Source organism: Elaeis guineensis, chromosome 2, assembly GCF_000442705.2.
Source record: "Elaeis guineensis isolate ETL-2024a chromosome 2, EG11, whole genome shotgun sequence".
Lineage (NCBI taxonomy): Eukaryota > Viridiplantae > Streptophyta > Magnoliopsida > Arecales > Arecaceae > Elaeis > Elaeis guineensis.
The window spans coordinates 85,282,199-85,297,286 of record NC_025994.2 but is presented as its reverse complement, the minus strand read 5'-3'; the positions used below and the strand labels follow the sequence as shown (position 1 = coordinate 85,297,286).

At 37.6% G+C, this 15,088-nt stretch overlaps 1 protein-coding gene across 1 annotated transcript; it reads left to right on the top strand.

Moving 5' to 3' along the window:
* The first annotated feature begins 2,434 nt into the window (after positions 1 to 2,434).
* LOC105056118 (probable arabinosyltransferase ARAD1) lies at positions 2,435 to 6,481 on the top strand. Its single transcript, XM_010938193.4, has 3 exons — positions 2,435 to 3,392; positions 5,107 to 5,472; positions 6,042 to 6,481. Exons 1-3 carry the CDS (start codon positions 2,529 to 2,531, stop codon positions 6,228 to 6,230), a joined length of 1,419 nt encoding a protein of 472 aa, XP_010936495.1. The 5' UTR covers positions 2,435 to 2,528; the 3' UTR covers positions 6,231 to 6,481.
* Positions 6,482 to 15,088: the final 8,607 nt, after the last annotated feature.

The following is a 15,088-nucleotide window of genomic DNA, read 5'->3' as shown; positions in this document are numbered from 1 at the left end:
CCAGTAACGGCCACGACTCTGCTCCACCTCCTGCGATGAATCTCACGCGGCTCCATCACTCCCTGGCATGCCCGAGTAACGGCCACGACTCTGTTCCACCTCCTGCGACGGATCCCACGTGGCTCCATCACTCTCTGGCAGGCCCCAGTAACGGCCACGACTCTGCTCCACCTCCTGCGACAGATCCCACGTGGCTCCATCACTCCCTGGCAAGCCCCAGTAACGGCCACGACTCTGCTCCACTTCCCGTAACAGACTCCACGTGGCGAGCCATGGTGACCGCCACGACTCCACCCCATTACTCTTCATAATAAACTCATCCTGGCCACGAGCGGCCCACGACTATGCAGTTACAAACGTCACTATCAATCCGTCGCTCCCTCCGCCTATAAAAAGGGAGACCCCAGATACGTTACTCTCCAAGCCTTAATTTTCTATCTCAAAACTCTGCTAAAATTTCTGTTCGAGCACTCCATTCTTGTTGAGGCAGAGAACTGACTTGAGCGTCGGAGGGTCTTGCCGGAGCAACCCCAACTCCGGTTTAGACTTCTTTTGCAGGTCCCGACGGTGACCACGACTCCCTCGACTCCAGCTTCTCCGACGCAGGTGGATTTTTGCACTAACAATTATGAAAATATCTTATTTGAAATGTTATGATGAAGCATGATTGAACATATTGATTTCATGATGCATTATATTGATTGATTTCGATACTACATGATTATATGTTTTATTATCAAAATTAGAATATGAAACATGATTTATGAAGAATTATGATATAAGAAACAATATGAATTGACAACCTGACTATGTAAAGGACCCCGCCAATGGGAGCATATACATTGGCAATTGATTTATCCTAAGGATTTATGTCGCCAGAGAGACCAGCGACAAACCGCCAGAGAGACCAGCGGTTTCAAAGGACTTTGCTGCCAGATGATTCGCAGCTCACCGCAAGAAGATACGCGGTGTTATGACCCTACCACAGGGAAAATATGGTCATAGCTCATGGTTGACGAAAAGAATTTAAGAACGAAAGAAATTAAAATCTGGAAAGAAACTTGAATTTTTGAAAAAGAAATAAATTTGGCATGAATTATGTTGCATAATTGAAATTGATTTCGAATTGATGAACTCTATATGCTTATTTTCTATAAATGATTATTTACTTAAATGCCTGATAAAATCTGTTGAAAAGTGATCATTGCTTACTGGGCTGTCTAGCTCATTCCTCCTATTTTATTATTTTTACAGATGTTGAGGAATTAAGATGATACAAGATATGAATGGAAGAGTGATCAGAAGCAGAATCTTCATACTTTTATTTTAGGTTGAAAGGCTTATTGAATTTCATGTAAAGCCTATGAATCGTTGTTGAATTTATTGAGATATTAAAGAAAAAATTTAGATCGTTATATTTTGGATTTAAATTATTATCTAATTATTTCGTTGTTATTTTAAGATAACATGATAAGATGCCTTGCATGCTTATGGGAAGAGTTTTCTATGAGTATGCAGTGGTTGCCATGACCCTCGATTCACAATCTCGGATCGGGGGCGTGACACTTGCGATCCTCTATTTAAGTTTTGATAAAATCAATTATCAATGTGGTACATAATTCTATCTGTAATAATCAAAGATCTCATCCAAAAAACTAGTCGAAAGATATTATTTGAATTCCTTATATATGTATGTGTGTATGTGTGTGTGTGTCTATATATATATATATATAAAAGATTTTTTTCGATGAATAACCAATGTGAGACTAAATACATATCCTCATGAATCCTCGTATATCTCTCGATTTAAATCCTAATGTCCTGGCCAAAATAAGGGTCTAAATTCATGTATCCATTCAAAAATACTGTGATCAATCTGTAGTCAGCCTAATGCAGTATCTTTCAATCCATATGAGTTATAAATCGGATCTATGTGGACATGTATTTAGTCCCATATCGATTATGTGCTAAAAAAATTTTGGATACATATATAGGATCAAGAAATTCAAATAATATCTTTTGACTAGTCTTTTAGGATGAGCTCGTAAATCGTTATAAAATAGTATTAGAGCTGATTCAATCTATAACTTATGTGGATTAATGGATACTAAATATAGTATTTGTGAATGGCTAACTAGAAAAATCTTCAGTACATATATGAGACTGAGGGATCTAAATAATATTTTTTAATTAATCTTTTTGGATTAGATCTTGGATCGTTAGAGATTGGGAAGCAAGTTTATAATGACCGCCATGTTTAAAATTCAGGTTTGGTTTGGAGCAGCAAAATATAGTCGGCATCTGAAATGCCAATTCTGTGAGTAAAGTCGGCAGTTGTCCGTCTCCACATATCATGCGCGATCTCTATTTTAATCTTGCCTTCCTGGACCGGGCTGATCCATCGCTACCCGTCTACGGTATACGGTGTTCCCTCTCCAATCTTCTAACAGAACTACTAACGAACATCGTCTCGCGAGTCTATCGTGCGCCGCTCTCTCCCCGCCCCCCCGGCCAAGAGCCGGACCGACATGTCCGACCGGAGCAAGCCCCGAAAGCAGCCGAAACCCCTCTCCCCCTCCCTCGCTTCCTCTCCCCCCACCCCCAAAACCCTAACCCCATCCCGAATGGCCCGCCGCTCCCTCCTCAAGCCCTTCCTGGCCTCCGCCCTCTCCCTCCTCGCCCTCTACTCCCTCCTCCACGCCTCCCCTTCCCCCAATCCCCTCTCCTTCTCCTCCTACTCCTCCTCCTCCGCCACTGTGCCCCGCCCTCCCGTCCCCAACATCTATGTCTACGACCTTCCCCGCAAGTTCACCTACGGCGTCATCCGCAGCTACCTCCTTGCCCGCGACCCCGGCGCCACCCCGCCCCCCGACGACAACCCCCACTACCCCGGTCACCAGCACTCCGCTGAGTGGTACCTTTTCTCCGACCTCCTCCGGCCCGACCGCCGCCCCGACTCCCCCGTCCGCCGCGTCTCTGACCCCGCCGACGCCGACCTCTTCTACGTCCCCTTCTTCTCCTCCCTCAGCCTCATCGTCAACCCGATCCGCCCCGCCAACGCTGGCGCCGCGCCGGAGAGGGCCTACAGCGACGAGGCGATGCAGGAGGAGCTCATGGAGTGGCTCGAGGGGCAGGAGTATTGGAGGAGGAATAGGGGGAGGGACCATGTGTTCATTTGCCAGGATCCGAATGCTCTTTATAGAGTGATCGATCGCGTGAGGAATGCCGTCCTCCTCGTCTCGGATTTCGGCCGCTTGAGGGGGGATCAAGCGTCGCTTGTCAAAGATGTGATCTTGCCATACTCACATCGCATCAATCCGTATAAAGGTGACATCGGCATCGAGGGCCGGCACTCGCTGCTCTTCTTCATGGGCAACCGCTATCGCAAGGAGGTAAAAGTTGGCATGTTTATTTTCTTCCGAGTCTTCTTCCAGCTAATATTTTTTATAACTTACAATCTGTTCTGAATTAAACATCATCCGAGCTTCTAATGTAACCATAATATTGGTCTTCTAAGATTTTCAAGTAAAATATGCTTACCAACTATTTATAAATCAAAACAATTGCTATAACTCCTTATTCCTGATCTAAATTAGCTTAATTTGTTCTTTCAATATTATATGCATAGATCTACGTTATGCATCTGTTGGCAACTGGATCCTTAACTATGGAACCCTGTAAAAGTGGCTGAATTAGTAACAATTGTTGCAAGGAAGTAATTTTGTCCTTGCACAAAGAGCAGGTGCTCTAATGTCAAATTCTATAGAGGATAATGATCTCTGATATCATTTTTTCGAAATAAGTGAGCTTGTACGAGGGTTATATATTATAACTAATAATTGCAAACCTAGTTATGAAGAAAGTTCAGAGAACTTAACTACAATTTTTTTTAGATGGTAGAATGTATATCTCAGTAGAATAATCTTTTGTAATTTTCACAACCTGTTCAAAATCTTTGGTGTCCATTCCATCTTAACCTGGTGGTTCTATCATGCTGTCGAGTTATTTTTAATGGAATATAAACAGACCATCAAAATTTTATTTCTCAAATGCTTTGTTTTTTGAAGTTATTTTCATGTTAGATCCAGTCAATGAGAAACCAATGCCCTTCAAGCCACAAATCAAAACGAAGAGATATTTTAAACTGAAATTACCCTTTTATTAAAAGGAAATTCCTTTATTGAAGATACTATGCAGATAGTTATTTTAGTGTTTGAACTAAAATATATCATGATGTCTAATATGTAAATATATCACTTCCACGAGGAAGGGGTCCTGTTATATTTACCTTTATGGTCTTTTAATAATTTATCTTAAATTTGCCTTGTATTTTTCTCTTATGATAGATATCAGAAGTAATAGAATAAGTATAATGTGGTGAATCAGGCAGTTTAAATGCTTGTTTTGCTTTCATTTCTTATATGAAGATTGTATGAGTTTATTGTCAACAATGTGCAGTTACTTTATGATTGAAGACATTTCAGATGGAGACTAAATCCATACTTGCAGTTGTTTGTTGTTTGCCTTATCCTTAAATAAACTATCATACCCTTTTTAAACATCTGCCTACATGAGGGAAGGCTATGATACCACATTGATTTAAACCAGAACTTAGTCGAGTTGTTGAATAGGATTGATATCTTCATGGCTTGTATGGCTTTCCTGCACACTCTTGTTTATCATCACGCTCTACATCTTGATCCTGTTGTCATCGTGATTTATGAGCCTACAATACACTTAGTAGCCTGTGCAGGAAAGGACCACAACAAAGTATTATAAGTAACCTTCTAGAGCATGTTATATGGATGTATAGTTCTCCTTCTTACTTGCCATTCTAGTTATTTAATATACTGAGAAACAGAATTGCAAGAATCTCATTTGCTTTCTTACACTGCAGTACTATCTTCCTGCTACGTAATTCCAAACATATATTAAATAGTAAAAAAAAAATGAATATTAGAACCATGGTCAAACTTGTTGCTGCAACTTCTCAGGATATGAAGTCTAACTGGAAATGTATTTTGGAACTACTAAGCTTCTAGCATTATCCCTCTACACCTGTAATCTGTTAAAATTGTCATAATCTCTTGCCTTGATGCAAAGTAGGGTGGGAAGGTTCGTGATACTCTCTTCCAGATACTTGAGCATGAGAAGGATGTTGTCATCAAACATGGTACACAGTCCAGGGAGAGCCGGCGCATGGCAACACAAGGAATGCATTCATCCAAGTTCTGCCTGCATCCTGCCGGAGATACTCCCTCAGCTTGCAGGTTATTTGATGCAATTGTGAGTTTGTGTGTTCCGGTGATAGTCAGTGACTACATTGAGTTACCCTTTGAAGATGTCATAGACTACAAAAAAATTGCAATGTTTGTGGATACACGAAGTGCTGTAAAGCCAGGATACTTAACTAAAATGCTTAGAAAAGTAAGCAAAGACAAGATTCTGCAGTATCAGCAAGAGCTTAAAATGGTAAGTAGAATGTTGTTGCTATGCCATATCTTATAATTCTGTTTTCTCAGTTATTTACATCCTGTATTGTTCTTTCAATTGTTCAAAGAAATATCAATTCTCATAACATTGTTTTCAAATATTTATTAATAATATCATTTGTTTGCACGGTCATCTGTATATCAAGGATATGAAAAGTAATTGTGTTGTCAATATATATTATTTTGGAGTAAGTATGGTAACGTTCGCTTGTAGATGCCTCACTTCTATATCTACTATCCAGAAATTTTGTTTAGGAAATTTGTTCTAAATTATATAAAGAGGTCAAATGCTTTTAGAACAAGGTGAGCAATGTTAAAAGGCCGCAAGTTGGGTTAGTCCTACACACACACAAAAAGAAAAATTACATTACCTAGATTATGATAACTTTCTTTCTTCAGCCTTTTTAGTTTTGCTTAATTGAGATCTATTTATTTGCTAAAGTTGGGTGCCTTATGCTTAGATATATAAATGGATCGAACACGTATTTAAGTATTTATGCAGTGAATAATTTTGAGTTCTAGAGGTTTATGCTTTACCCTTATTTTCAGGTGAAACGGTACTTTGAATATGAAGATCCAGATGGAACAGTGAATGAGATATGGCGCCAAGTTTCTTCAAAGCTCCCCCTGATAAAATTGATGATCAACCGTGACAAACGTCTTGTCAAGAGAGGTCCACATGATCTTGACTGCTCCTGCATATGTTCAAGACAAAATGGAACTATCATTTCTAGGTGATGAAGGGGCCCAAGCCTTACTGCTATGCTAAAGCTAGAATTGTATTGGAAGATCAAGCCTTTCCTGGAGATTCAGAGCAGCATGGCTTAGGTCTTACCACTTGTGCTTATCCATTTTTGTATAGCTGAGGCAGTTCTTTCATCATCATGATGATGCCTTGCACCTGTCTAGTGCAATATAGCTTTAATTTCCAATGTAGTGTGAAAGGATAATCTTCATGAAAATAGAGAAATTTTGAATTTTAGCTTTCATTTGAAAGCCATCTTTGGCTACTCACTCTTTTTTTGACTCGAGTTTGATGTTTTATTCTCTTTGATACGATAAAATATGCAAGGTGTAAGTCTTTGCAGCTTCATCTTGCTTTCAGTAAATGAATTTAGTTTGAAACTTGTATAATAGAATAAAATCATTTTTGCTCTGCAATCACTGAAGTTATCATATATGGTCCTTGACTTGTTTTTAGTTAAGGTAGGCATATCTGTTCAGGCTGACCTAAACTGTTACAGAGAGACGGAGTCTTGCAGTGGCACAACCCAGCTGTTGCTATCTTGGTTCCCAGACCAACACAGCTGTCAGCCTTCTGTGTTGCATTTTATTTTCTTTAGCAACAATTGACATGAGATGGAGGTGGTACTCTTAAGCCGGGTTAAAACTGGATTGGGGTAAGCAGGGCTCATCTGTGTCACAGCCTGGTGTCCACCATAATGCAGACACCAGAAACGAAGGCTCTTCATTGCCCCAGATGAGAAAGCTGAGCTTGCACAAACACTGCTATGAAAAAAAGTGGAACTTGACTATCCATGTTCGGGTGAGGTCTGAGTGGACATAGCTGGTTTGTTTCTCTAATAAAGTATGCTAAAATGATTTAATTTTCTTTGCATTACTTCTAACATTCTAGTGTTCTTTCTTGCATTAGTTTTTGTATCAGTTATTTTGTGTTTGAAGGTTTGAGACTTAATTGGATAATGGAAGGACATACCCACATCTTCATGTATTTTTATCTGCTAGTTTTCCTTTGAAGCGTCCTTGTTTGACATCTCAGAAGTCTCACTCTTGTGGGAAGCAAGTTTTCAAGTAAATCGGTGGCACACCTGAAACCTTACAAGGTCACAAAACCGTCCTGTGGTCTCATTCAACACCATCTACTGTTGCTAAATTGTTGATCTTTTAATGAGCAAAAATGTCAGAAACGATCAAATAACATATGCCTTTCTTGTGCGAAGCTTTTCTTCCAGATACCAATATTGCTTTTCTTTTCTATGGTATAAACTGTCATGTAAACAGGTAATTTTGTTCATAAGCCATCCTGTGCTACCTATGTATATCTCATGAGAATATTCATAATGATTACCATTTTGTTCATATACCAACCTGTATCATTATACAAGGCTTATTAGACGGATTTTGATTTAGTTCATCCATTTTACTGTTTCCACAGAATCCGATTATCATGTTAAGATTTTTTTATTATTATTATTTATCTAAAATTTGGTCATAGTATGACTTTCTTCTAGCGAAGTTGATGAAATAGCTATGGCTTTTTCATTCCATCATTTATGTAATCTTATTTACTTTACATTGTTTCGAAGATCTTTTTTTTTTTTTTTTCCTCGGGTCATGGGTTGCTATGCTTTTCTGTTGCATTCCTATGTACCATTTGAGCATTAAGCTTGTAGTTACGAGATGTGAAATTGTTTACAGATTCGACGATCAGACCAGGTAGCAGATGTAAGGCATTGAGTTTGCTTGGGCCTTCATTTTATCACCATTTGGTGATTAGTTTTTGCTTGATTAGCATTTTTTTGAGAACTAGAATCCAAGGGAGATTGGCCAATATCAAGGTGAGAGTAGAAGTGAACCTGGATCATGGATGTTTAATATTCAATAACTTCATCTACGTAACCAATTGATACCATTGCGTAGGCAAGCTTGTGGTTTGTAAAATATTGATCTTGTTTCTTTACACATTTATGCATAAACCAGATTTATTAATACAATAATCATTAAAATCAATGAATCAATATTAAATTTTCAATTAGCAATGACTAAATGTAAAATAACTGTCAACCCAAAAGTTGGTTCTCCATGTCTTCTAGGGATTCATGCTAACTCAGCCTTTATTAATTGCAAAATGCTGTCCTAATAATTGTGTATATTTTTCCTCACCTGGATGTGACTAGTCATCGCACTGTTTTTGGGCTTGGGCCATGTAACAGGTTACTAGAACCTTGTATAGGCTCAGGTGGCTGGCATATGTAGCTCATGTCCATGATAAAATGGTTTATTAGATCACTTTGAATGGAAATTTTTCTAAGGTCATGTTTGGTATTATTGTTGTCTCTGCCTTTATTTCCCTCCAACTAAATGAAATACCCCATGATTAATGTTGGATATAGCATTTGCATGGAACCACAAGCTTGCCCTTAAATTCAAGGTCATGTTCTATTTTCTTTTTTTAAAAAAAAGCAATAAATCTTTTTTTAACAAAATCCTCAAACGTTTTAAAGCAATTTAAAAAATAAATAATTTCATCATACATACCTGTTCAATTTAATTCATTTTTCTTCTTGCTTTGAAAACAAAAATTGAACACAAATTAATACTAAACAACTGAACAAGTCCTTAAACTCTATATGGAAAATGCTTTGGGGCCTAAGCTGGGTGCCAGGAAAAGGTTTGAGGGGCATGTTTCTTCAGGAAATCGGTGTTTGTTTACTCGAGGGACCCGCTACGATCGCCTTGATCGCATGCCTGAGGTCTTTCTATTGGACACCAGATCTGGGCCCACGGAAATGACCGTGGCCCAAGTGACCTGTCTGGTGGACTAGAAGTCGGCTCTGTTGCATCCTTAGTTCTATTATATAGTACTGCTTCGTATTAGAAATGAGATGATATATATTATGGTGTTTGCACAAGAATCATATTCTCTCATCAATTCCATAATTATTCTCTCGACAAGTGGATTTGAAATTACAGTGAAACCCAAATATCGTGCCTCCTAACTTTATCGAAGATTCTCAATCGCATAGTTCTTCTTAGAGATCTCATATACCATTTTCCTGCATTAGTTTCTAAAGATAATGATTAGGTAGGAATCCTATTTCGGATGTAGCCAAATAACTTGACTGAGCTCTCAGAATTGAAGTGCCCAAACAGATTCTCTCGGTTGGAATGGGGTTGTTTCCTTTGTGGGAAAGAAGGATGCACATTCCTTGGCGCCAATCCACCATTGGATCATTCATCACATTGATCTCAAAGCTCTCCAAATCATGCACGCGCCCCCCCCCCCCCCCATCTCCCTGACTTGTATTATTAGTAGGATTGGAACTGGGCTCGGGCCGGACCGACTTCGGATCGGGCTTTGAGCTTGGCCCGAAGAAATTCAGGCTGGACTTGGGCTTAAATTTAGAGCCTGTTTGTATTTGAGACTGAGCTCGGGTATATCTTTGGCCCGGTCCGAACCCGGATCCAAATATTAGTCCAAAATTTAGCCCGATAATTTCTACATGAGGCCTACAGGCCTATACCTAGTTCTTCCCTTCTTAACTCTTAAGTTCATTTAGCCCGACTACCCAAGCCAAATAAACTGGGTTTTACTGTTCCGTCTTCCTCATTCTCTCTCCTCACCTCCAACTAAAATCTTCTTCACTCCTCCACCGTCTAACATTATTAGGGTTTTGTAACGAGCTGGTTTCTAGAGTTTCGCCCGTCCCTCTCTCCTCTCCAAGCTCGCATGGTGGCCACTATCACCTCATCCGCCCCTATGGCCCGCGCTTCTATTGGGGTTTTGTAACGAGCCGATTTTTAGGGTTTCGCCTGTCCCTCTCTCCTTCTCTCCAAGCTCGCATGGCGGCCGCCATCACCTCATCCGCCCCCACGACCCATGCCTCCTCCTTCAATACGGAGAGCTACGTCGACAACAAGCAACACGACGATGTGCGGTGGGCCAACATCATCGTCGCTCGTGTGGTGGCGAACGTTGTGCGCACCAGCCTCGGCCCCAAGGGCATGGACAAGATGATCGCCTCCGACGAGGTTATCATTACCAACAACGGAGCCACCATCCTTAACAAGATGGAGGTCCTCCAGCCCACCGCCAAGATGCTCATCGACCTCTTTGGCCGCAGTCCATGGAGGAGCCGGAGGTTAGAGGTTAGGATTTTTTTTTATTTTTTCTTTTAAGAGGGGAAGTGAGCTGTGGAAAATCGAATTGGGCTCGGGCCGGCCCGATTGGGCTCAGGCCTTGCTCGGATCGGGCTCGGGCCTGTATTTTTTCAAAAAAATCGGACCTAAGCCCGGCCCGAAGCTCGAAAAGTTATTTTGAACCAGACTCGGGCAGGGGTAGGACCCGGCCCGACCCGACCCATTTTCGGTCCTAATTATTAGGATTTACCCGTTCTCCAATAAATTATTGGTTTGGGTGATTTTACTACGAGTGCCATGCCCCATTCAATAACAAGCTAGCATTCCAATAAAGTTAACTTTTTTTTTCTTTCAAAACAGCAAAAACGATTGACTGGCCAATCATAGATAATAGTAAAAAAAATTATTTAAAATTTTTAATCAAGTTAGGATAATAGTATATCTTTTTTAAAGATAAATTATAAAAATTCTTATGAGGTTTGCATTTATTACGGTTATACTGATTAGTTTCGAAAATCCATTTATACACTCCTATGATGTAACGATATTATTGAAACCATTTTAAAAATATGAAATAATCAAATTGCCATCTGTAATAAATCAGTAAAAAGAATCCATCTGAACTCTTTTTTACCTTCTTCTCTCTCATTCCCCACTCATCTTCCTCTTTTTCTCCAAGAATAGGATTTCTCCTTACCAAATCTATTCACCTTATGCAATTAATCCCGCAGAATTGTAGAAGCACGTTCGATTAAAGCTTTGTAAGCCACCAAAAGGTGGCTCCTTATTCTTTAGTAAACGATATATTTTTTTTAGATTTTTTTGGATTTATTTTCTAATTACAATACATGCATTTCTTCCAACTGCACGCATGCATATTTTTCATTCTTTCCAAGAGCTATTGTTTTCTTTTCAATTTTATTGTTTAAGCTACCAAAATGTTTTCAGTTAATATTTTTGAAAGCTAGCTGCATGCGGTCCCCTTCCTCATATGGGTAAACGAACTGCATTTGTAGTCCCCATCCCCTTATGGTGGTCCAGTGTCGTAGGGTAGGTAGATTTTTTTTTTCTCTTTTCTTTTTAAAACATAGGGCATAGGATCGGCTACCAATTGATTATTTTATCAACTTAGTTCAGCATATTAAATACATATTATTAGTTCTTCTCATTATGCTAGAGATTTATCAGTTTGATGAGGATTTGTTGATATTGTTTCTAACAATTTCAATTAGTTATGATGTAAGGAAATATCATCTTTTAAATACCTACTGATTAAATTTATATGAACAAATATAGTGATTGATTTATGCAGGGGTGCAATGGCTTATCATAATTTAGTTGTGTACTATGGGGATCGAGAATATTGGATCGGCAATGTAGATGAAGACTTTATTCATATTTAGAAATGGTGACTGATGTATATAAACTCATTAGTCAAAGTGATATTAATTTTACTACATCTTATGGCAGTCACTTTTTAACTAAAAATGATAATTACGTGATGTGTATGTTTAGCATACATCAAAGAGTTGAGAAGACACATGAAGGAGCACAATGCCAAGACTCATGCATACATGATGAAAATACCACTATCAATTTGGATAAGGGATGCTTTTTATCCGAAAGCTCGTAGCGACCATATTACAAACAATATATGTGAATCTTTCAATCAATGGGTGGAGAAGTTTAGAAGCAAGCCCATCCTTGGGTTGATTGAGAATATGAGGCTGAAGTTGATAAGTAGGTTATAAAAGAGGTATGCTAAAGGATGTAGTTGGGAGAATAAATTAATTTCATATGCTGGGTCTAGTTTGGATAAAATCATACAAGTTTTCTGGATTTGTATATTGATACTAGCAAGCAAACAAGAGTTTCAAGTTCTGGAAGAGGCTAGAAAATTTATTATGGATTTGAGTAAAAAAAGTTGTACTTATGGTGAATGAGAGATTACTGGAATACCATATAAATATGTTATGCTATGTGTTGGTTATACAAAAAAAAAATTAAAGGAATTATGTGATAATTGTTATATAGTAGCAAAATATTTAAAGATCTATAACTCAGTGATTCATCGATTACCTAATAATAACCTTGACCCAAGAAATGATGATAAGAATTTGCAGCCTCCAACTCTCAAAAGATTGCCCAAAAGATCAAGAAAAAATAGGAAAAAGGAAGAAGGTGAACCTATTTAGAAGAAGAGGTCGATTACTGTGAGATGTGATAATTGCAAAAGATTTGGCTATAATAAGAGAACTTGTTAGCATGCTCCTATGATAAAAAAATGTACAGATTATAATTTTTTTTCTAAACTTTATTGCATCAAGTTATTTACCTTGTTTGCTTATGGTTTTTGTAGAAAAAAGTACAACAACACTTCCAAGAATATGATAGAATAGCTACAACTGGATCTGCCATAAGAGAAAAAGGTGGATATGCTTCAAGGGGAGGATCTACTTCATCAGGTTCATCTACTTCAAGGGATGGAGTTGGCATAAGGGGGAGGCCTCAAGAGAGTGGTAGAAATGCTAGATATGCTTCAAAAAGAAAGACTACAAATATATTGTATATCCAACAAAGTAGCATTTGGAGATATTAAAGCATACTATTGGGATTCTGGTCTTTTTCTATCTTTTTTACATGTAAAGGATAGATAATGCTTTTGATACAATATGGGTTGTCATCATAGACTGTGCTTTATGTTTGTTAATTATCAGGTTGGAGAATGTGTCTATGCTTTATGTTCCGTAGTAATAGCTATGGTTTGTTGATGATTAATTATTATTGTTGTGGATGTTAAACGCTATTTTCCTTGAATATATTATAATGTTTCAGCTTTTTAATACATGTGCTATGAAACATATTGTGTTATATGCTATATGATTTGCTTCAGATTGTTAAAATTGTACAGTACAGGTTGCTGATTCAGAAGACATGGATATTTAGTGGCTGCTTCTTGTTATTGTCTGAAACAGTAAAAGATCATATGGTCCAAAATAGTGAGAGCTGATATCATGCTTCTTGTCTTGCATGTGAGTCTTTGATGATGATATATTGGGTGTTGAAGCTTGAGATCTATGGTTCTATCTATTTGGTGAAAGCACCTTAAGCTCTATGCTTCTCATTTTGTAACCGGATTTGCTGACTTTTAGGTTGTTTAAAACCCAAGTGATATTGTAGGTTGTTATGTAACTGGGTTTGCTGAGTTTTAGGTTACTAAAAATCTATACCGTGTAATTTATATTGCTATAAACTTATACTGGTGTAATGCAGGTCAGTTATAAACCCATGTTTATATGTATAAACATGAGTTAATTATAATTGGGACAAGGCATTCTGATTCTGCATATGATACATAGCATTATAATGAGGCTTATATTTGTGTTATAATGCTCTTTTATACTCTAATTTCAGAAAAAATTAGTAAGAATAGGGCATATGATACATTATGTTTCACTTGCATAACAAAAGAGCTAAATAGATTTTAGTATTCATACTTTATTTACAATGCAACTAAAATACTATATAAATTTAAATCCAATATTCATTGTAATAGCAACTTTTTCAAAACTGTATTAGTTCGCTTTAACGTAAATAGGACTATAACAATAAATAGTACTATCGTTCCAACCATAAGTCTATTCATTATAGTACTACTTTCAACTAATTTTTTAATTTTATAATACAACTTTTTTGACTCTATCCTTAAATCATTAATTTTTCTTCTTATATCTTGAATGAATCATCCACCAACATCGATGATTGAGTTCTTAATTGATCATTTATAGGCAAACACCAGTCCATAAAGTAATATTTTTCTCAACTATAATATAATTTATTCGGATTCTTTTAAGAATTTGAATTTTTTATTGATGCTATGTGATCGCAATGGCATCTCTTATTAGAATAATTGAGACAACATAAGATACTGTGAGAATTTGAACTCAGTTGGGACATAAAGATGTCCTACACAAAATAAAATAAATTATATTAGTTAAGAAAATAATTAAGGCGACAATGTTAGTTAAATAGAGGACTAGGTAGAGCAATTACTATTAATTTTAGATTAATATAATATATTCTATTACATTCAGCTACATTCAAATACTAAACATATGATACATTCAAGTAAACTTCATTAATCATATTATGTACGCTAACATTGATTTCAAACAACATAAATATGAAAATCCCTAACAAATTCAAAGTAGTGCTCCAATATATTGCATGTCAAAAAAAACAAAGGGTTAGGATTTCGGTAGAGGGAGCAGTCCTAGGATTTCGGCACAAGACACCAATCTAAGACTTTAATAGGCTCATTAGGAGGAGAGAAGGGTTTGGCATATGAGAGACCGAAGCATTTTTTCAATAGAACAGGAAAACTGCAAGGTAGCTCGAGAAAAATATCTTTGATGTGTGTGAGCTTTAGAGCGGAGGTGCACTAGAGTAGGAAACCATCATCGCCCAACGGCACCGAAGTAAAAGAACAATAGAGTATCCAATGACACTGAAGCAAGGAAATAATGGAGGTATGGAAGACTGAAGGAGAGGAGGATTTTTATTTGACTCATCCTTTGTTGAAGAATATTTCGATCATTTCAAAAAAATCTTATTACACAGTATTTCTATCTAATTTTGAATTAATAGGTTGCTTAACGATCTGGATTGAATCGTAGGATTTAAATAAACGTAAAACATATAGATGTAGGTTTTTA

Excerpts from the sequence above, each read along its gene's own strand:
- LOC105056118 (XM_010938193.4), top strand. The coding sequence starts at position 2,529 with ATGTCCGACCGGAGCAAGCCCCGAAAGCAGCCGAAACCCCTCTCCCCC. Across the intron at positions 3,393-5,106 it reads GCAACCGCTATCGCAAGGAG|GGTGGGAAGGTTCGTGATAC; the intron begins GTAAAAGTTGGC and ends GATGCAAAGTAG. Across the intron at positions 5,473-6,041 it reads ATCAGCAAGAGCTTAAAATG|GTGAAACGGTACTTTGAATA; the intron begins GTAAGTAGAATG and ends CCTTATTTTCAG.